Genomic DNA, 23,263 nt, shown 5'->3' with positions numbered 1-23,263 from the left:
ACAGCTAACAGATCCAAGAAAATGTTGCTCTTGTATACAATCAAAAAGATCGGCACTTTTTCAGCACTAGGTGCAATATCGTATATACATATACATCATACATATATGGAATGATTATGGAACGGCTTTGGTATGATTATGGATGGCATGATTTTAGTATGAAATGTAATGTTTTAAAATTTAATCTAATTTAATTTTGATTTTTTTAAATTTTATGTGTTTTAAGGCATTGAAAAATTGCCTCTATGTATGCCACCTTGAATCCCCTTCGGGATAGAGAAAGGCGGGGTATAAATGCAGTAAATAAATAAATAAATCATCCATAAAATATGTGGTTTGTGTATCTGGTGGACTTCAAGATTCTTGTAAAAATATAAGATATCTTGTAGACCTAAAGCCTGTCATAGTCTTTCCCAAATACCTCTAAAAACACTACTAAGATCACTCTGTAGAAGATAAACAACACGCCCTATCAGCTAAACATGAAATTGAAATGAATTTTTACTGCTTTGGCACAAAAATCCAATCCATTTACATGACAATTTTTTAATATTTATAGCCCCATTTTCTACATGTATTCAGAACTTATATTAGATTCAGTGGGATTTTCTTCTTAGTAAGTCCTACTGACTTAATTGAACTTACTGCACAGTGATTTCTGAAATAATTTGAGGTATTTTTCTAAGCCTTAAAAATATGTTTCTGCAGAAGAAAAGTTATTTATCAAGACCAATAATGGCTCAATGGAATCTGGGCCACTTTAGAATGGAAATGTTCTGGACTGACCCTGAGTTTCATTTTACACGAAGATGAGCCCTTAGTGAGGCAGAAACCATGGACAAACCCAACTAGAGGGAGATGATGGATAGTGATCCGCCCCAGGGCCGAACACAGAAGGTAAAAGTAATCAAAGACAGATCTTTCAGGACCATGGTTAGAGCCGGTGGGGGGTGGGGGTGGCGGGGAGAGTTGTTCCAATGAGTTCTTAGTCACTACAATGGAGAATGTTGACCACAGAGTAACACTGGAAGAGCTAGAGACTCCAACAGAGAACATTTCTCTAGCCATTTGTAAGTCTAGACATTTGTAGGTCTTCTAAGTAAGACCTATTCAATGATCAACTTCCTAGAAGTTCCTAGAGGTGTGTTTCTCAGGGTCAAGACATGTGGATTTGTTTATACACTATTCTCTACTTTTGTGGGGATCCTATGCCCCTAACCCCCGCAAAAGGGCCTACAATGCACATTTTTGTTTCTGGTTCTGATTATCCCATTCAGGCATCCACACTGTTGGAATGCAGAGTCTTAAAGGAACAGGGTCTTAGTTAGCTTCTAATTATACTATTTATTTATTTATTTGCCGTATTTATATACCGCCTTTCTCAACCTGAAGGCAACTCAAGGCAGTTTACAGTCAGGACAATTCAATGCCCCCAACAACATAAATTACCATTAAAACTATTAATATATAATATAAAACCATACAAAAACATAAGTACTCAGCGTCTCATTACAAAAACATTTTTCAATTGCATTGTCCAGTCATTCCATGGGTCTAAATTTTCCAGTTACACTGCATTTGCAAAAGCTTGCTCGAAAAGCCAGGTTTTGACTTGTTTTTGAAATGTTGGGGGGGGGGGGCAATCTAATGTCCCTAGGAAGGGAGTTCCACATCCGAGGGGCCACTGCTGAGAAGGCCCTATTGTAATGTGCTCTATTTAAAGCTGCTCTTGAAAAGTTTTTGATGTTGTTGTTCCTTTTAAATATATTTCTACATCCCAGGGGACTTCCGGCAGTGTTAGTGTCCATGTCTAGACCCAACATGTTCTTGTGTGTATAGATCACTGCTGGAAAATGGCTTCTTACTTAAACGAGAGAGAGAACCGTTGCTTGGCCTTCTCACAATCTGACCTGATAAGATTTGTCTAGAATAATAAAGACAATTTCAAACTTGTTATTACTGACCTTTGATATTGATTCGAGCTTCGGTAGATGTTGTGACTCCCTTCTCATTATGAGCTTCACAATGGAAAATAGCAGTTTCATTAAGACCTGTGAATAAAAGGAAGAAACCCTAATTCAGACTGGCAGTGGCACATTTCTTGCTAGCACTTGGAAAAGTTACTTTTGGGAAAAGTTACTTTTTAAAAATATCTTCCAGATTCCACTTAACCAGTTTCTATAGCTACATTCCGTAAAATCATAGAATCATAGAAGAGACCTCATGAGCCAGCCAATCCAACCCCCACCAAGAAGCAGGAAAATCACATCCAGCCTCTGTTTAAAAACCTCCAATGAAGAAACCTCCACCACACTCTGGGGCAGAGAGTTCCACTGCTGAACAGCTCTCACAGTAACAGTCTAATGTTCAGGTGGAATCTCCTTTCCTGTAGTTTGAAACCATTGCTCCGCATCCTGGTCTCCAGGGCAGCAGAAAACAAGCTTGCTCCCTCCTCCCTATGACTTCCCCTCACATATTTATACATGTCTCCTCTCAGCCTCACATTTATGTAAGACAGGGGTCCTCAAACTAAAGTCTGAGGGTTGGATGCGGCCCTCCAAGGTCATTTACCCCGCCCTCGCTCAGGATCAACCTAAGTCTGAAATGACTTGAAAGCAAATAACAACAACAACAATCCTATCTCATCTGCCAAAAGCAGGCCCACACTTCCCATTGGAATACTAATACATTTATATTTGTTATAATTGTTCTTCATTTTAATTACTGTTTTGTTTTTAAGGGTTTTTTTGCACTACAAATAAGATATGTGCAGTGTGCATAGGAATTCATTCATGCTTTTTTCAAATTATAATCCAGCCCTCCAACAGTTTGAGGGACTGTGACCTGGCCCTCTGTTTAAAAAGTTTGAGGACCCCTGATCTAGAAAATAAAGGCAAAGAAAAGTAACATTCTTAAACTCTGGTGCGAAGTGTTGTTATGTCACAAAGAAAAGTCATCCAATCCATTTCTTTTCCAGATTGGCTTGTTTCTTTTAGACCACAATAAATAAATAAATTTCCAAGTGTCGTTTTACAGTTGGAATAAACATCTCCTTAAATCCAGCACTTCTCTAACCGCAGGGGAGGCACTTCATGGGAAAGGATAGCTGCTTTTGTTTTGCACTTGAAAAAACAGTCTTTTCTCTGCCAAAAATGTGAGTGAACTCTTTGACAGAACTATTTTAAAACCTGCTCGTGCCTTTGGCTGTGGCTCTGGCTGACCAGCAAACACAGCTGTGAAATGGAAAAGTTTAGCAAACAGGTTATTACAGTGCATGGGAGAGACATGATTCAAGAGGATGTGTGCCTGTTCTCCAGGCTTCCCAGACTTTCATGCTACCCCAAAGGTAGTGTATTACTTTTCCAAACAGCCCCATATAGAATAGTTATGCTGTTTGAGATTGTGGGATTTTTAATCCATAACCTCTGCTACAAACAGAATTGAAATGGCTGTTTTAGTGTATCTGAGGGCATCTCTTATTCTAGCCATGACACACATTAATGGGCACACCCATGACTATCTGCCATTTTGCATACTACACCTGTCAATATATCTTCTGAATTTGAGCAGCACAATGAAAAGCAACCTACATTTTCCAAGTTCATTGTTTATACAATTGCAGAGTTGGAAGAGACTTCCAAAGGCCATACAGTTCAAGCCAGGCCAGGCTGTGGTGCAGTAGGCTAGGAGTCAGCTGCATTAAGCCACCACTGGCCTAAAGGTCATGAATTTGAAGCTAGCCTGGATCGGAGTAAGCTCCCGACCATTTGTCGAGCTTGCTGTTGACTTTTGCAGTCCAAAAGACAGTTGCATCTGTGAAGTAGGAAATTTTGGTACCGCTTATGCGGGGAGGCTAATTTAACTAATTTACGACACCATAAAAAATCTCCAGCAACGGGCAAAAGAATGAGGAAGCACTCCATCAAGGATCGGGGTCACAAGTGGACAGTGATGCGACAGCTCCCCCAGTGGCTGGAATTCGAGTATACCCTCATGAAGCTGGAATGAAAAATTGCATCTGTGTTTGTCTATATATGTTGGGTGTCTATGGCACTGAATTTTTGCCATGTATGTGTACATTATAATCTGTCCTGAGTCCCCTGCGGGGTGAGAAGGACGGAATAGAAATACTGTAAATAAATAAATAATAAATTAAAAAAACTGCCATGCAAGAATACACAATCAAAGCACTCTTGACAGATGGCCATCCATTAAAAATATCTGAAGAAGAAAGCTCCAATATAGCATATTCCATGCCTGAAATCCTGTTACTATTAAAAGGTCTCTGGATCAGCACAAAAAAAGCTTACCCCCTCCTCAATGTGACGTTCTTTCAAATATTTAAATATGGCTATCATGTCTCCTTTTAACCATCTCTTCTCTAAGCTAAACATACCCAGCTCCATAAGAGAGGTGTCTTCTTAGAGGGTCTTTCTCTCTATCTAGGAATCTCTACATTCCTCCCAGATAATGCTACAGTCAACTTGAGGGATCGTATTTCCTCCTAGCAGCCCTCTTGTGCCCTGAGATCATCAGGAAAGGCACTTCTCTCAGTCCAACCACTGTCACAAGTGTGGTTGGTGGGAATGAGACAGAAAGCCTTTTTGGTGGTGGCCCTGCGGCTCTGGAATCCCTTTCTAGAGGGGTGCAATCTGCCCTCTCCTTGCTGGCCTTTTGATCTCAAATTAAGACCTTCTTATGGATCCAGGCTCTCCCAAATGAATGATAATAGACAACTTCCAGTTAGTTACCGGTAATATCCACCTCTTAAATGCTTTGTTGGACCTGGCAATGTGACATGGCCTAATGAAAATGGAGTATTTTTAGGATAAACTGTTTTACAAATAATCTCAGTGTCCAGAAGTTAGGGAATTTTAGTGGTATATGTTGTAAGTTATTAATTTATTGTTTATGGTTGAGGGAATTGGGTATGTGCATTAGTTGTTTTATGATGTCTTGTTGAATGTTTATTTTTTTGTAATTTCTGATTTTTTAACTACTGTATGCCACTTTTGAGTCCCACCCATGGGAGAAAAGCGGGATAAAAATGAATTAATAATAATAATAATAATAATAATAACTTCCAGAGGGCTTAGAGATTCCTAAAGATAACATTTTGATCAAAGTCAAATCCACAAGTGTGGAGAACAGACTCAGACAAAGTTGGGCAACTTTCCCAAACTCTCCCTAAACTAGGCTATGAAACCATAGAGAATGCCACCTCATTGCTAGTCCTTCTGGAATGGCAAAAAGGTATCCTCCTGTCCTTTAACTCATGCAGCCATCTGTCTTGCGATGGTTCTGCTCTGACTTGTAATTTTTGCTTCTCAAGAAGGAGCAAAACCAAAAGCAGCTCAGTCATCTAGTGATCTTTTTGTTATTTCAGTAAATAGGAAACCTTTTCCTTATCAGTAATCAGAGCTATTATGTTTCATCCTTCTTTTGTTTCTTGTTAGTGAACTCTGTTCAAGTCCCACTGAAAAAGAATGGAAGCTGTTAACACTTTGAGAGAATATGTTCTGTGGTTTGAACACTGTCAGGAACTGCCACTCTGCATTTTGCAAGCCTGGATGGTGGCTGGAAAAAGCTATTTGTAGGCAGCTGGGGTGAGGGTTTTGTTTGAAAAGGCAACTTCCTGCCAGACATAAATAAACAGCAAGAGCTTTAAAAGAATCCTAATGCTAAAGAACATCTTTAGGCTTGTCCAAGGCGCATCTCCACTGGAGAATTAAAGCAGTTTTGACACTACAGTAAGTATTTCCATGCACCTTGCAAGGATGTAGTATAATTTCTGAATTATAAGAATTTTCTATTCATTCTATTTGGCTAGTTTTGTAAAGACACATATCCTAGAAGAAAAATGGGCAAACTGCAGAACATGGAACCAAATGCAACCCCAAAGGTTGTTTTCATGAGAGGAACCATAAATGGCCTTTTTCCTTATGAGAGTTGCACTTTTACAAGGTGTTTAGCCTTCTCTACTCGAGAGGGTTTGTGCCTCTTAAAGCTATAGTTCACATGCTGCCATGGCAGTTAAAATAGTGTCAAAACAGCTTTAATTCTCCAATGGAGATGCACCCAAAGAGAAAGAAAAGCAAAAGTTACTGGTTTCTCAACAGAAACAGTTCTGTATTTCTTCATTCCCTCACCTTGGTCTAACACAGTGGTTCCCAATCTTCCTAATGCCGCAACCCCTTAATACAGTTCCTAATGCGGTGGTGACCCCAACCATAAAATTATTTTCATTGCTACTTCGTAACTGTGATTTTGCTACTGTTATGAATCGTAATATAAATATCTGATTTGCAGGATGTATTTTCATTCATTGGACCAAATTTGGCACAAATACCCGATACACCCAAATTTGATTTCTGGTGGGCTGAGGTGGGAGGACTGATTTTGTCATTTAGGAGTTGTAGTTGCTGGGATTTATAGTTCACTTACAATCAAAGAGCATTCTGAACTCCACCAACAATGGAATTTAAACAAGCTTGGCACACAGAACTCCCATGACCAATAGAAAATACTGGGAGGGTTTGGTAAGCATTGCCCTTGTTTTGGAGCTGTAGTTTACCCACATCCAGAGAGCACTGTGGACTCAAACAATGATGGATCTGGACCAAACTTGACAGGAATACTCAATATGCCCAAATGTGAACAGTAGTAGAGTTTGGGGGAAACAGACCTTTGGGAGTTGTAGTTGCTGGGATTTATAGTTCACCTACAATCAAAGAGCATTCTGAATCCCACCAACGATAGAATTGGGCCAAACTTCCCACACAAAACCCCCATGACCAACAGAAAATACTGTGTTTTCTGATGGTATTTGGTGACTCCTCTGACACCCCCTTGCAACCTGCCTGGGGTCCCAACACTGGTCTAGCAATAACATCAGCTCATTTCAAAAAAGATCTTATGGCAACCTCTGGTTAATTATTAGAATTCACAACTTTTCTCCACCTTGGTGTCTGTCTCTTAAACACTGCACATAATTTTATTAAGGAAACGGAGTAAGCTGCATACACAAAAATGGTGAAAATGGTGAAATGCTTGCCACATGCTGGAATACTGAAAGAATTTTTTTCAAAGGCTTTGATTTAAAAAAGAAATGAGAAAAAAGCAAACACCACCATCTGCAACCACATAAGCCACACAATATCCTGGTTTCTAAGGATTCCTTCTACGAGTGTTGCGCTTCAAAGGATGATGTGTGACTCTCAAACTATTTTTAAAAACCTCGGTTCCCACAGACTGTCTTTTAGAAAGGGAACTCTATGTGTGGAATTGTGGGTTAGGCTAGGGAGAAACACAAACTCAATCCCCCAATTTAGATTTTGTAGGCCTTTGGTCTTGTTTAGTCTCCTTGCTACTTCCCTTCACATTTCGTCTATAGCTGTTACAAGCTGATACAGTTAACCCTGCACTTTTGTGGGCTTGATTATTCATAGACTTGATTATAATGTGATTATAAAAATGATTATAATCTCTACGTCCTCCAGAGTGGTCAGCTTCTTCCAGTCAGGCTGGAGGACCTAAAGGTCACCTCTCTAGAAGGTCCTCTTATGTGATTCTATGGTCAGCTTCAGGCAGAAGTTGATCAGAAAGTCATGTTTGAAGACCTAAAAGTTCCTAGAAAGATGTCCTCTAAGGTTAAAAAATTAGCGATTTATTTATCACTTCCACTGCCTATGTCCCTAACCCCACTGATTGGGGAGAGCTGACTGTAGTAGCATATACACAAATGTTTGTTGTAGTATTTCTATTCCACAACCTGGGGATCACAACCAGATACAGTCAAGACATCTGCCCTTGCACTTTGCTACTCTGCTGCTGAGTATGTATGCCCAGTGTGGAAAATATCTCGCCATGCTAAAACAGTGGATGTGGCTCTTAATGAGACATGTCACATTATCACAGGATGTCTACGCTCTACACCACTGGAGAAATTACACTGTTTAGCTGGTATTGCACCACCTGACATCCACTGGGAAGTAGCAGTCAATAATGAAAGGACCAAGGTAGTGACATCTCCGCCCCACCTCCTGTTTGGATATCAGCTAGCATGCCAATGCCTTAAAACAAGAAATAGTTTTCTAAGATCTACAGAGATACTCGCAGGAACACTTCAGCAAGCAAGAGTCCAAAAGTGGCAGATTGAAACCCAGAACCTCGATTCATAGCTGATACCAAACGAAAGCCTCCCTCCTGGGCACACCTAGAAGACTAGGTGACTTGGAAGGCGCTGAACAGACTGTGCTCTGGCACCATAAGATGCAAAGCCAACTTTAAGAAATTGGGTCACAAAGCGGAGTCCATGACATGTGAGTGTGGAAAAGAACAAATCACAGATCACCTATTACAATGTAGTCTGGGCCCTGCTACATGCACAATGGAGGATCTCCTTATAGCAACACCAGAGGCACTCCAAGTGGCCAGCTACTGAACAAAGGACATTTAATCGAATGCCAAGTTTGTAAACTTTGTGTTTATTTTAATACATTACAACTATACCCTTGGTTTACTCTTGATACGATAAATAAATACCGGTAGATATTCCAACATTAAATATCCTCCATGTAACACAAGCAGATCTAACTGAAACAACATTAGCAAAACAGGAACACTGGAAGTTTAATCTAGTACTGCATCTCAGCACAATGTTCTCTAGCCTGATTAGCAACAGCTCTCTATGGCTTTCTACAGAGAACAAGAGATGGTCCTTGAACTTTTAGTAGTTGTCTGGAAGAAGAAATTTCAGCAGGTGTCATTTGTCATCAATTGGGTAAAAGGAAACCTCTGATTAAATTTGCATTTCTTATTAACCAATAAAGGTACATAAGCCATCTCTATAGAATCATAGAGTTGGAAGAGATCCTCATGCGCAACCCAGTCCAACCCCATTCTGCCATCGAGTAATACATACATAATCAACACAATCCCAACAGATGGCCACCAGTTTAAAACCTTCCAAAGAAGGAGGCTCAGGGCCCTTCTAGACAGGCCCTATATCCCAGGATCTGATGCCAGGTTTTCTGTTTATTCCAGATTATTTGGCAGTGTGGACTTATATAATTCATTTTAAAGACCCTTGGATATAGAGCCTGCCTGGAAGGGCCCTCAACTCCAAGGCAGAATATTCCACCATCCAACAGCTAATGCTATCAGGACATTCTTTCTAATATTCAGGTAGAATTTCTTTTCCTGAACTTTGAATTACTTGCTCCATGTATTAACCTCTGCACCACTAGAAAACAAGCCTGCCCCATCTTCAATATGACATCCTTTAAAATATTTCACCATGGCTGTCATGTCACCTCTTCACCTTCTCTTCTCCAGGCCAAAAATACTCGACTCCCTAAGCTGTTTTCAGACCTTTGCCCATTTTGCTCACCCTCCCTTGCAACCCTACAGACTTCACAACCTATGAGGATGCTTGCCATAGATGCAGGAAAAACGTCAGGAGAGAATGCTTCTAGAACATGGCCATATAGCCCAAAAAACCTACAACAACCCAGCTCTCTTTCATCTCAAAAAGCGTTTTTTCCCACGCTACTACTTCTTTCAAATCTTCATTTTCTTCAATGAGAGATGTCAGAATCCTCCACACAGCACAGCCAATGGCCACACTGGCTTGAGGATACTAGGAGACCTAATTACAGTTGCATCTATATTGTGTAGTTTGGGATATGTAGTTTGGTGAGGCACCAGCAATCTTTGGCAGAGAAGGCCAAAGACCTTGTAAATCTACAGCTCCCATTTTTCCACAGCATTGAGCCATGGCAGCTAAAGTGGTGCCAAACTATATTAATTCTACAATGTAGATGCACCCCTAAAGAGTAATGATCCCAAACTCTGCCTGTAAAGCCAGTCTCTTCCAGAGAATAGTCAATTGCACTGCAAAGGCAACACTTTAAAATCGAAGGAATAATAAATGTTAACACCAACATTTAAGTGGGCAGTACACAAATGCCTCATGTCAAATAAAATGTGTTAATCTTTAAGGTATTACAAGACTCCTGGAAGTTTTTGCTGAAACACGTTAAAACACACCTGCCCACCTCTATCACTGCTCTGCTCAGAAATAATAACAGAATAGGTCTCTAGGTTGGTGTGGATTTTCCAGGCTGTATGGCTATGTTTCAGAAGCATTCTCTCCTGACGTTTCACCCACATCTATGGCAGGCGTTCTCAGAGGTTGAGACCCTTCAACCTCTGAAGATGCTTGCCATAGATGTCGGTGAAACATCAGGAGAGAATGCTTCCGGAACATGGCCATACAGCCCAAAAACTCACAGCAACCTAGTGATTCTGGCTATGAAAGCCTTTGACAAAACAGAATAGGTCTCATCAAATGAAATACAACCAGCAATGTGAACATATACAGCAAGTCAGAGAGTTTCTTTTCAATTACTTGATCATTAGATTTTTGGACAGAATTCCCAGGGAGAATTTCAAAATGTCTCTGCTTCAGTGCAGAATAAAAGAAATCAGCATACAAAACACACATGTTGGAAGCACAGCAGTACTTTGCATACCTGGCACAGTCAAGACAGATGGAGATATTTCTTTCGTAGCAATGAGGCTGCTGTTCCAATGCCAGCGAATCTCAACAGGCTCAGGAGGTCCCACCGCTTTGCAGGTGAGATTGAACGGTGTGTTTCGGGTGACATTTAGCCCCTGCGGCTGTTTAATGAAGTAGGGCAGTCCTGCATGCAACAGAAAGGAATTAGTTATTGGGAAGGCTTAAAAGGAAAAGAGAAAGACAGGAACTAGCATGCCCTTTCTCTAACCCAGGCCTGGGCAAACTTTGGCCCTCCGGGTGCTTTGGACTCCAAATCCCACAATTCCTAATAGCCTATCGGCTGTTAGGAATTTTGGGAGTTGAAGTCCAAAACACCCGGAGGGCCAAAGTTTGCCCATGCTTACTCTAACCTGACACCTTCTAGATTGGAATGAGCAAAGTCAAGTCCCTAGGCAAAGTGTGGCCTACAGGACCCTTAAACATGGCACATGGGACCAACCCCCGGCCCTCAAAAAACCCCTAGATTGCCCCCTCCAAAGTGTTCCAAATGTCCCAAACTTCCTTTAAAAGATAGCAATATGGAGGGCTACATCCAGCCTGCTGGCCTTAGTTTTGGGGCCCCAATCTACAATGTAAAATGAATGCAGTTTGACACTTGCACTGCCATGATCAGTGCTATGGAATCCTAGTATTTGTAGTTTGCTGAGACAACAGCACTTTGGAAGAGAAAAGCTAAAGACCTTGTAAAACTACAACTCCCAGGATCCCATAGCATAGAGCCAAGGCAGTGAAAGTGGGTTCAAACTACATTTATTTGCATTTATTAACCTATAGACAGTTCCTTTGAAATTCAGAATAATGCTAGGAGCTATACTCATTGCTAGCCATTTATTCTTCCTTGGAGAGAATTTATACCAGGCATGGGCAAACTTCAGCTCTCCAGGTATTTTGGACTTCAACTCCCACTATTCCTAACACTAGGCTGTTAGGAATTGCAGGAGTTGAAGTCCAAAACACCTGGAGGGCCAAAGTTTGCCCATGCCTGATTTATACCATGCCTTCCTCACGTCAAAATGAGACCGCAGGACAACAATTCAACAGCAATATCTCATAGAATCAAAGAGTTGGAAGAGACCTCATGGGCCATCCAGTCCAACCCCCTGCCAAGAAGCAGGAATATTGCATTCAAATCACCCCTGACAGATGGCCATCCAGCCTCTGTTTAAAAGCTTCCAAAGAAGGCGCCTCCACCACACTCCGGGGCAGAGAGTTCCACTGCTGAACGGCTCTCACAGTCAGGAAGTTCTTCCTCATGTTCAGATGGAACCGCCTCTCTTTTAGTTTGAAGCCATTGTTCCGCATCCTAGTCTCCAGGGAAGCAGAAACAAGCTTGCTCCCTCCTCCCTGTGGCTTCCTCTTACATATTTATACATGGCTATCATATCTCCTCTCAGCCTTCTCTTCTTCAGGCTAAACATGCCCAGCTCCTTAAGCCATGCCTCATAGGGCTTGTTCTCCAAACCCTTGATCATTTTAACACATTCCAGCTTGTCAATATCTCATCATTGAGTGGTGCTTTCGAATACGAGCTTACCTTCAAACAAAACCAAAATAGGATCTGATACTATTTCAGTATTATTGACTTTCAATTTGCAACTGTAAGACCCATTGTCAGCGCGCTGGATATTGTTGATACTGCAGGAAAAAAAGAGAAGCGAGAAAGACTTATAAGGCAATCAGTGTTGACTGTGGGACCAAGGAAGAAATCCAAAATAATTCTGCATTATTTGGGGACTGATCAAAAATAAATATGGCATGAATCCACATGGAAAAAATGTCCTGGGAATAACCTAGCTTTTTGCTGGCATTTTGAAAACTGAAGAGTGTTCCCATCCAGATCAGTGACCAGCTGTGCTGCTTATAGTTAAGTGAAGCACTAACACTCTTTGGCAAAGAAGGCTGAATACTTTGTGAAACTACAACTCCCAGGATTCTGTATCACTGAGCTATGATAGTTAAAGTGGTGTCAAACTGCATTCATTTGATGCACCCTTAGGGCTGAAATGGAGAGCTACTCCACCAGCTGTGCCTCAAATGACCCCTGAGAGAGCAACATAGTAAGGACAAACAGGCCCAACACCAGAGTCTCGGCTGGGAAGGGTATTCTGAAACCCATCAAAGCTGGCACTGCTGACTACGCTATGTTTTCTTTCTTCTTATATTTTATAGTTAGGGTGTAGGTAAGGGACATATATATGTATCAGATGGTCAATCTATGATTCCATTTAAAGAAATATATTTACCCACCAAAATAATATGGTATATCTTCCCAAGAGAGCTGGTTTCACATCAGAGCGAATTACAGGGAGTGAATTACAGGGAGCAGTCTACCCCTCTGTTTAAGGAGCTCCACTGGCTGCTTTTTATTTTCTGGTCCCAATCCAAGGTGCAGGTTATCACCTACAAAGTGAATGGTTTGGGACCCGCCTACCTTTGTGACCGCATTTCCTTCTACAAACCTGCATGATCCCTTCAATTTTCAGGGGAGGCCCTCCTCTCGCTCCCACTTCCGTCATAAGCTTGACTTGTGGGGACGAGGGAGAGGGCCTTCTCTGTGGTGGCCCCTTGACTTTGGAATTCGCTACCCACAGAGATTAGGCAAGCACCCACCCTGGCAGCCTTTAGGAAAAGCCTAAAAACATGGCTGTTCCGGTGTGCCTTTGAGAAATGAACAACAAATCCCCATACCATGACCAACTCAGTACAAAATGTCCTTCAATGCGCTTTACCTCATCCTTTAGTGAAATTAAACCCTATGGCTTGTCCCATCTGAACCTCCCACCAGATACACTACCTCAACGGGGTTTTTATAGTTTTATCCCTTACAATTGGCCCAGCCCACTGTGCTCAATTTTTTGTCATTTTATTTTATACGCTGTGTTTATTTTGTATTATTTTGTTTTGTTTACATTTTATTTGATGTATTATTTGTTGTATGTACTCCTTTTGCTTTGTTGTAATTGTTGGGCTTGGCCTCATGTTAGCTGCCTGTGTCCCCTTGGGGAGATGGTGGTAGGGTATAAATAAAATTATTATCATTATTATTATTATTATTATTATTATTATTATTATTATTATCAGAGTAGCAAAAGCAAAACATCTGCCAGAGTTCTGAAGGGGCTATGGTTTGGCAAGGGGTGCATCTACACTGTAGAATTAATGCAGTTTGACACCATGGCTCAGTGCTCTAGGAGATGTAGTTTTATAAGATCTTTAGCCTTCTCTGCTGGTGCCTCACCAAACTACAACTTCCAGGATTCCTGCTACTTGTATGAGACTGAAGGCTATGTGGAACGAGCCATTCCACAAGGAATAGGATATTGTGTCAAGGGAGTGTTAGTGCACTACACACACACACACACACACACACGCATTTCTGGCTGAAGAATGCAATATGTTCAAGGTTCAAATAATATTTAAGTTGTTTACCGGAAGGCGGATGTCATAGAAATATACTCATTATCATCAAATTGGTAATGCTGGCTGGCCATCCTATCAGCATGAAGAAGCTCTTTTCCATTCTTCCACAAGGAAATAGTTGCATAATCGTGGTTAATTAGTGATCTAGGAACTTTGATAGAGCAATTAAATTTGACGTCCATATGTTCAGCAATTGGTATCTTTCCTACTGTAGGGTTAAATTTAACGGCTTGAAGAGGGTGGGCTCCATCGCCTTCAGGAGTGGTGAATGTATTCGCTTTCCCAGTCCTGGAGTCCATTGGAGGGGCTGAGGGATACATTATGGAAGTCTTGACAGGAAGCGAGCGAGAGAATCGGTGGAACATCTTGGCCTCCTCTAAATGTAAACTTGCCGTTGACAGTGATGTGTCAGACCGCTTTGCTCCTTCAATGAGATCTGCAAATTAAGATATACAGCTGAGACAGAATCAACGGAATCATAGAATTGAAAGAAACCAAGAGTGTCAATCCGTCCATTTTAGCAACCTTCTCAAGCCTCTGCTAATATTTGCTATATAGATAATTGCTTACTGTGTTGTATGTGAGTTGGGGACTCAAGGCAGCCTCACAATCAGAAACAATTCGATGTCCAACAAACAAACAGATTCCAAAAAATAACAACTGCAATTGTACCTAACCTCTTTGTTGTGGGAGGAGCTGCAGACCATGTAATCAGAACTGGGAATGTTCAGGACTCAGACTCCATTTTAATTAGTAGATGCTTTTAGACTTCAGTAAGAACAATGTATTGTTGAAGGCTTTCATGGCTGGAATCACTAGGTTCTTGTGGGTTTTTTCAGGCTATATGGCCATGTTCTAGAGGCATTTCTCCTGATGTTTCGCCTGCATCTATGGCAAGCATCCTCAGAGGTAGCGAGCTCTGCTATAGAGCCATGTTCTAGAGGCATTTCTCCTGACGTTTCGCCTGCATCTATGGCAAGCATCCTCAGAGGTAGTGACTCACTACCTCTGAGGATGCTTGCCATAGATGCAGGCGAAATGTCAGGAGAAATGCCTCTAGAACATGGCTCTATAGCCCAAAAAAACCCACAAGAACTCAGTAAGAACAGTTTGCTTTGAGAAGCCATGTAGAAAAATGTGCCTTTAAGAAGACTGCAGGAGTAGAAGCCATTAGACCAGTGGTTCTCAACCTGGGGTCCCCAGATGTTTTTGGCCTACAACTCCCAGAAATCCCAACCAGTTTACCACCTGTTAGGATTTCTGGGAGTTGAAGGCCAAAAACATCTGGGGACCCCAGGTTGAGAACCACTGCATTAGACTCTTAGAGAGAGTAGACACCATCTGTATGCTTTAGACTTCACTGCAGGAACCCTATACTTAGAGACTTGTTAGACTCTCAGAAACAGAGTTGCTTTGAACTATGGACTATTGTTTCTAAGGAATATGCCCTGTGTTACCTACAAAGAGAAACTACAAAATCCTGTTGTAACTGGATTTACAAGCAAAGTACCTGTATGCTGTATACATGAAGCTTTGTGAGTAAACCAACTCTGTTACTTTTAAAGAAGACTACTTATTTTGTCTTTTGAGAGCATGATTTAAAGACTAATATATTTTAAGAAGGAGTAGATGTTTTTTGGGCAACTAAAAGAACACTTCTAGAACTCTGTTGTATATATTTCCAAAAGGTCATTTGACCAGTGGTTTTTCCAAAAAGGTTATGAATCCCATTTCCCAAATGGTTATGGAGATTCACATTTTCCAAAAGTCCAACACCATTCTGCCATTCAGAAACACACGATCAAAGCACTCCCAACATATGGCCATCCATCCTCTGTTTAAAAACCTCTAGATAAGATAGCACCAACCTCATCCCTGTGCCATCAATTTGCCATCCTTTTTAAAACAAAGTGTTGTGGATTGCAATGCATGTGAAGATGGGGAAGCACACCAAATCAACAAAATACTATCTTCAGAAAATCTAAATTCCTACAAGTTGAAATATTATTAATAATTAACTAGGATTTTGCTTGAACTTTGCCTTTGCAGAATTTTGGAAATTAATCTGTAATTTTGATAGGCTGCTCAAGGAACTTCCATCAAAACTGCTCAAGTTTAAATGCCAAATTGCTCTCAACAAGCATGAATGATTTCCTTGCAGTTCAAACAAAGCAGACAACGCGAGAACAACCCCAGCAAGCTTCAATTCGTAAAAGATTTGTAAAAGGATAATGCAGAAGATTTATGGGCTTCATTTCTGGCTTACTCAAAGCCAAATTAGCAATTGCTAAATACTTAGAACTTCCATGGTTCTCCCAGAACTGGAATTAAAAAAACAAGATGCCATTAAAATAAGTTATAATATTAAACGCAGACACAACAAAAATGTGCAGGGCAAAATGACAGCACTGTTTGTTGCTCTGCTGAATAAAGAGTGATGAGAGGAAAATCTGGTCTTGGGATTCCAATTCCATATGCAAAATACGAACAGAGGCTTTGTCTGAGTTACAGTAAATCAATCTAAATCAATTCTGCCATAGACATAATTTGAAATATTATTTCTGTTTCTGTCTCATGGTTTTTAAAGCTTTTCATTTTATTAACATTCAAAACCTGGTCTCCAGAGCTGTACTCCAATGCTGAAATCATTACAGCACACTGGCAAATTTCTATTTTCTAAATATACCTGCATCTGAACAACTATTACTAATATCATTGTTATTATTTGTATCCAGTTTTGCATCTCAATCACAGAGATAGAAGCAGGATAAAAACAAATATATCATCATAATTGTATTTGTATTTATCCCGTCTTTCCTCCGACATTGAAATTTAGCATAGTCAACAGGGACTCAAAGTGGCTCATCCTCATTATGAAACTTTCGTTTGGTAATACTCTAATGCGCCAGACCCTATTTGATCTCAGAAGCTAAGCAGTACTTTGGTGGAGACTTAGGTGGGAGACAGTCAATTAATACAAGGTGCTATGGGCTACTCCTTAATGTGGACGAGGTCTTTGTTTTTATGGATACACTTGGGCACTTTGGCTTTTAATTAACTTATTTATGGAATATGTTTTAATGTGTTTTCTCCTTTCAGAAAGGAAGAAACCATGAAAATGAACAAAATCTGGCTACCAGTATTAAAAAACTCTAAAATTACAATAGCAACACAACAGAGAGGAAACAAACAAGGACATCTAATCACCTCTCAACAAAAGATTGCCCAAGGCACCGCCAGGCCATCAAATGCTAATCAAGGTGGTCAGTTGAAACATTCACACCTAGCTCCAACAGACAAGAGTCCTTGGTCCCACCCTGGTCATTCCACAGATATATAAACCCACTTTCCTTGTTCCAACAGACCTCACTACCTCTGAGGATGCTTGCCATAGATGCAGGCGAAACATCAGGAGAGAATGCCTCTCGAACATGGCCATATAGCCCGAAACAACATGCAACAACCCAGTGATTCCGGCCATGAAAGCCTTTGACAATGCATTGTTTAATTAATGTTTTACTGTTGATTGTTTAACAGTAGTCCAAAACACCTGGAGGGCCAAAGTTTGGCCAAGCCTGGCATATATACTCACATACACATATAAGAACTAGCACAGTGTAATGATTTGAGTATTATATTAAGAGTACAGGAGATCTGAGTTGTCACTCAGCCGTGGAAACCCACCTTGGGCAAGCCATACTTTCTCAGTCTCAGAGAAAGGCAATGGCAAGCCCTCTCTGAAAGCATTAGGATAGGGCTACCAAAAGCCAAAAACACCTTGAAGGCACACAATGACTGCAACAACAAAGCCCTACGCTGCTAACACACAAAAGTTACTAAGGCAGAAAAGAGACTCAAGAAAAACCCATTTCACATGAAGGGGAATTGAAATCATGCCTACTGTCTTTGTTCCTTTTTTAATGAACTCATCGGATGGTAGGAATACCATACATGGGCAAGTTGAGTGTGCACAGAGTTCTCTCCCTTTTAGTGGGTATCCTGCAAAATGATGGCTCCCTGCGCATGCCATATAAAGCTCATGAGCGTACATTTGTATGTTCCTCGGCTTAATTTGCAGAGAAGGAAACAGAAGGTACGATCTGCTTACATTCTCCATTTGCTCCCTCCTTGTCTCCCATTAAATTGATCTGTATTTACGCTATGATTCTACCAGAATCCAGCCTCCCTTTAAAGTTATAGTGGGTGGGAAACTCCGTTTTTTTAAAAATGAGGCCCAGCGGTCACAACAGGGAACTTTTTGTTATGTGTCCTCCTTGTGTCCCATTTCAGGAGAAGAGGCTGAAGCATAGATCTCCCATAGAAATCCCCCTTAGAATCATAGAGTTGGAAGAGACCTCGTGGGGCCATCCAGTCCAACTCCCTGCCAAGAAGCAGGAAAATCGTATTCAAAGCACTTCTGACAGATGGCCATCCAGCCTCTTTTTAAAAGCCTCCAAAGAAGGTCTCAAAATTGAATTGGAAGAAATATGTTTAGTATTGACTTGAAAGACATCCTAAACAGGGTGCCTGCTGGCTTCGATGTCAGTAGAGCAGGGAATCTACTCAAGTTTCAGTCCAAACCTCAGAAGAGCTATCCAAAGTGCTGAATCCCGCATCTCCCAAACATGTTCAGCCCCTTTAAAGCTTGGGCTAAAACCCAGAGTGGATTAATCATTTCCCTAACTTGGTATTTTTATAAGAGCATGATGCTAAAGTAGGCATGGGCAAACTTGGGCCCTGCAGGTGTTTTGGACTTCAACTCCCACCATTCCCAACAGCCTCAGGCCCTTTCCTTTTCCCCCTCAGCCGCTAAAGCTGCTGAGGAGGAAAAAGAAAGGGACCGAGGCTGTTGGGAATGGTGGGAGTTGAAGTCCAAAACACATGCAGGGCCCAAGTTTGCCCATGCCTGTGTTAAAGCCTGATTTCTGAAGCTCTAATTTTGCTTTTCAAAGTTCTTACAAATTGATTTCTCTCAATAGTTTCATCTGCTCATTAGAGGGTGACCCTCTGTAACCTCGAATTAAAATGGCAAATTACTCAGTTGAACAGTCCTCCCTTTTTTCACATTCAAAGAGTTTCCCAAAGGGATCACAGGGTTCTTTCAAATGTGCTTACTAAAGGGTGCTTTTTTTGGTGAACACTAACTAGCGCAAATTTCTTAATTCCTCAAAGATGCAGAAGTGAAAATATAGCTTGAACCCACAACTACTCAGATGAGATATTTTTCATTCCCCAGAATCCCATTTAGTTGCAGAATTCACAGAGAACTGGCTTACAATGTCAGCATTTCAAGCCATCGTGATGTGAAGATTTGTAAATAACATTTCTGAACTTCCAACCAATGCTGTTTTAGTTAATTAGTTACACAGAAGCAATGCTAGTACAGCTGGCTTTCCACATTTGTGGACTTAGTCTTTGTGGATTTGATTATTCACAGATGTAATTGAAAATATTATCTCTAGGAATCTTTAGGTTCTCCTGTGTAATGTTATGATTAGCTTCTGCCTGAATGCTGTTGTGAGGACCGGCCCTCACAACCTCTGAGGATGCCTGCCATAGATGTAGGCGAAACGTCAGGAGAGAATACTTCTGGAACATGGCCATACAGTCCGGAAAACTCATAGCAACCCAGTGATCCCAGTCATGAAAATCTTGGACAACACAATGCTATTTTTTTAACCCATTAAAGTCAAAATCATCAGGACCACATGGATTCCTTTCACCTCTGAGTCCATCAAAAGAAACCCTGAAAAATCAAAGGTTTGTGTGTCGCCTGATGAGATGAGCGTTCATATCCAAGCACATGTCCCTTATTAACCCTGATTAAGGTCTTCATCCTATTTAGTTGAACATGAATGTACATATTCATTAGGGCAGCACACCCATAAAGATTTCAGAGCACAATCTACACCTAAGTACACACAAGTCAAACTTCCAGGTAAAATAAAGGACAGGATTCCTGTTTCTGGATGGCCATCTGTTGAGGGTGCTCTGAATGAAATTCTCTTGCTTCTTGGCAGGGGGTTGGACTGGATGGCCCATGAGGCCTCTTCCAACTCTATGATTCTTAGTTTAATGGATTTATATAGGGAGGAGATTTCAGCAATATTGCTTGTTTCACAGTACCCGGTGAAATCCTTGCTTCTGTGCAACCAATTTTTGTGCATGTCAGGAGCGCCTTGAGAAACTGCAAGTTGCTTCTGGTGTGAGAGAATTGGCTGCCTGAAAGGATATTTTACCATCCCAGTGGGATGCCCACCAGAGCGCCATACAGGGAGCACACCACCCCTTTGCTATGTCACCTCCACTGGCTGCCGGTCCATTTCCAAGCACAATTCAAAGTGGTGGTCTTGACCTATAAAGCCCTAAACAGCTCCGGCCCAGCTTACTTGTCTGACCGTATCTCCCTCTACATTCCGTCTTGTAGTTTAAGATCCACCGGGGAAGCACTGCTCTCAGTCCCACCAGCCTGGCAAAGGCGCCTGGTGGGGATGAGGGACAGGGTCTTCTTGGTGGTGACCCCCTCCTTGTAGAACTCGCTCCCCAGCGATATTAGATCGGCATCCTCCCTCCTTTCTTTCAGGAAAAAACTGAAATCGTGGTTTTGGAACCAGGCCTTTGGCTAGCAGGCATAACGGCACTTTGGACATTTAACTGGACCATATAATTGTGATAATAATAGAAACGGCTGTATGATTGTTTATCTAATGTTATTGTTTTAATTTATTGTGTATTTATGGCTTTATATTGTTGTTTAACTGTGATTTGCGGCATTGAATCCGCTCTGAGTCCCCCCTTGAGAAGGGCGGGGTAGAAATGTCGTAAATAAATAAATAAATAGTGGGAGGTTTCTCTCATGTCCCTCCATGGGGAGCTGGAGCTGACAGAGGGAGCTCAACCCACTTTCCCTGGATTCGAACTGCTGACCTGTTTCTTAGCAGTCCTGCTGGTAGAAGAGTTTAACCCACCACTGGGGGCTTCTGTGCAAGCAATAAAAAGATAGGAGCTCTGTCCCTTATTTCACCTGCAGAATAAAACCATCAGTTTTCTGCTTCTCATATGAAATACACAAACTGATGTATTTCATATGCTTCTCATATGAAATACATCAGTTTTCTGCTTCTCATATGAAATACAGTCCTTGCTTCGCTTAACCAAATACCTTGCATGTTTCCTCACTGCATTCTGGGTGGATTTTCTGGAAAGTGCAGCAGGATAGGGACCGCCTCTCCTTCTCCCATCATCGGGGGTCGCAACGACCAGCCCAACGTGACTTACTCCATATAATGGGTCCTAGAGAAATGCACTTGGAAAGGACCAGACGCAGGGCTTTTTCTATTTCTGCCCCTGCCTTGTGGAATTCCTTGCCGCCCTACATGAGAGCCATGCGTGACTTAGGGCCTTTTACTCTCGCACTTAAGACCTGGCTTTTTACTAGAGCATTCGATCGCTGTTAATTTTTAATTTTTGTATGTATGTATTTTATCTTTTATAATTCAGCTGTAAATCGCCTAGAGCACTCTTGGATGGAGGGCGATTAATAAGTTATTAAATGATGATGATGATATTCACAACACAGCATCTGATTGGTAGATTCTAAGGACATCATCACACTAGATCAAGCCTGGGCCAACTTGGGCTCTCCAGGAGTTTTGAACTGCAACTCCCACCATTCCTAACTGCCTCAGGCCCCTTCCTTCCCCCCCTCAGCCGCTTAAGTGGGCCTGAGGCTGTTAGGAATGGTGGGAGTTGCAGTTCAAAACTCCTGGAGGGCTCAAGTGTGCCCAGGCCAGATCTACACTGTAGAATGAATGCCCTTTGGCACCACTCTAATTGCCAGGGCGCCATGCAATGGAATCTTGCGGTTTGTAGTCTCCCAATGAGGATGCCTTGAGCCTCCTGAGCCAAAGGCTGCTGGTGCCTCACCAAGCTTCAGCTCCCAGGACTCCATCGCTTTGAAGCACAGCAATCAAAGTGGTGTCGGACTGCATTACTCTACAACGTAGACGCCCCTGGAGTCATGTAAAATAACCAACCACCTTCTTTCCCCGACTCCTCTCGCCTTTGTGGACCCAAAACAACCAAGGGAAGGAGAGGAGCGCTTTTACCTTTTCTGGAGAAGGAGGCCGCCGCCAAAAACAACAGGAGGAGCCACCACCGCAGACCCTGCGCCTCGCCTCCCATGGCCAGGTGCCCAAAGCCCGGTCCGACAGCCCTCCAGGACCCCCCCGAGCCTCTTTTTGGGAGTGGAGCCCTCGCTCGCCTAGCTGCGACTTTGCCTTCGCTCCGAAGGGAACTGGACCCAAACAAAAAGTTCTCGGGAAACTTTAGGAGGGAGGCGGGGCGAAGGAAGGAGGGAGGGAGGGATGGAGAGGGAGGCCCCGCCTCTAGATGGAGGAGGAGGAGGAGGAGGAGGAGAGGGCAATGAACCATATACATACAGCAACTCAATAAACCATATACTTGGTGCTTTTTCTTCCAAACGGGGCTGGAGGAGGAGGAGGAGGTCGCTCCATGGTTCTAGATCAGTGGTTCTCAACCTTCCTAATGCAGCAACCCCTTCATACAGTTCCTCATGTTGTTTTGACCCTTAACCATAACATTATTTCCATTGCTACTTCATCACTGTCATTTTGCTACTGTTATCAATCATCATGTAAATATCTGATAGGCAGGATGTTTTGTCATTCACTGGACCACATTTGGCACAAATACACGATATTCCAAATTTGAATATTGGTGGGGTTGGGAGGGGGGTTGATTTTGTCATTTGGGAGTTGTAGTTGCTGGGATTTATAGTTAACCTACAATCAGAGCTTTTGAACTGTGGTGTTGGAGGAAAGTTCTGAGAGTGCCTTGGACTGCGAGAAGATCCAACCAGTCCATCCTCCAGGAAATAAAGCCCGACTGCTCATTGGAGGGAAGGATAGTAGAGACAAAGTTGAAGTACTTTGGCCACATCATGAGGAGACAGGAAAGCCTGGAGAAGACAATTACGCTGGGGAAAGTGGAAGGCAAAAGGAAGAGGGGCCGACCAAGGGCAAGATGGATGGACGGCATCCTTGAAGTGACTGGACTGACCTTGAAGGAGCTGGGGGTGGTGACGGCCAACAGGGAGCTCTGGCATGGGCTGGTCCATGAGGTCATGAAGAGTCGGAGACGACTGAATGAATGAACAACAAACAATCAGAGCATTCTGAACTTCATCAATGATAGGATTGAACCAGACTTGGCACACAAAACTCCCATGACCAAAAGAAA

The 23,263-nt window shown here is 42.0% G+C and overlaps 1 protein-coding gene across 2 annotated transcripts in view; it reads right to left on the bottom strand.

The window, feature by feature from the left end:
• Nucleotides 1-22,314, bottom strand: part of MERTK (MER proto-oncogene, tyrosine kinase) — a 77,226-nt gene extending 54,912 nt beyond the window's left edge. For both annotated transcript variants that reach the window (XM_060754472.2, XM_060754473.2), the window contains exons 1-5: nt 22,111-22,314; nt 14,012-14,438; nt 12,117-12,217; nt 10,536-10,706; nt 1,965-2,051 (exon numbers count right to left, since the gene is read on the bottom strand). In XM_060754472.2, the coding sequence (XP_060610455.2) occupies nt 1,965-2,051; nt 10,536-10,706; nt 12,117-12,217; nt 14,012-14,438; nt 22,111-22,186 (862 nt within the window). In that variant the 5' untranslated portion in view covers nt 22,187-22,314. The remainder of the gene's footprint in view (nt 1-1,964; nt 2,052-10,535; nt 10,707-12,116; nt 12,218-14,011; nt 14,439-22,110) is intronic.
• Nucleotides 22,315-23,263: the final 949 nt, after the last annotated feature.

Source organism: Anolis sagrei, chromosome 1 (assembly GCF_037176765.1).
Source record: "Anolis sagrei isolate rAnoSag1 chromosome 1, rAnoSag1.mat, whole genome shotgun sequence".
NCBI classification, from domain to species: domain Eukaryota; kingdom Metazoa; phylum Chordata; class Lepidosauria; order Squamata; family Dactyloidae; genus Anolis; species Anolis sagrei.
This window is presented reverse-complemented; position numbering and strand designations above follow the sequence as displayed.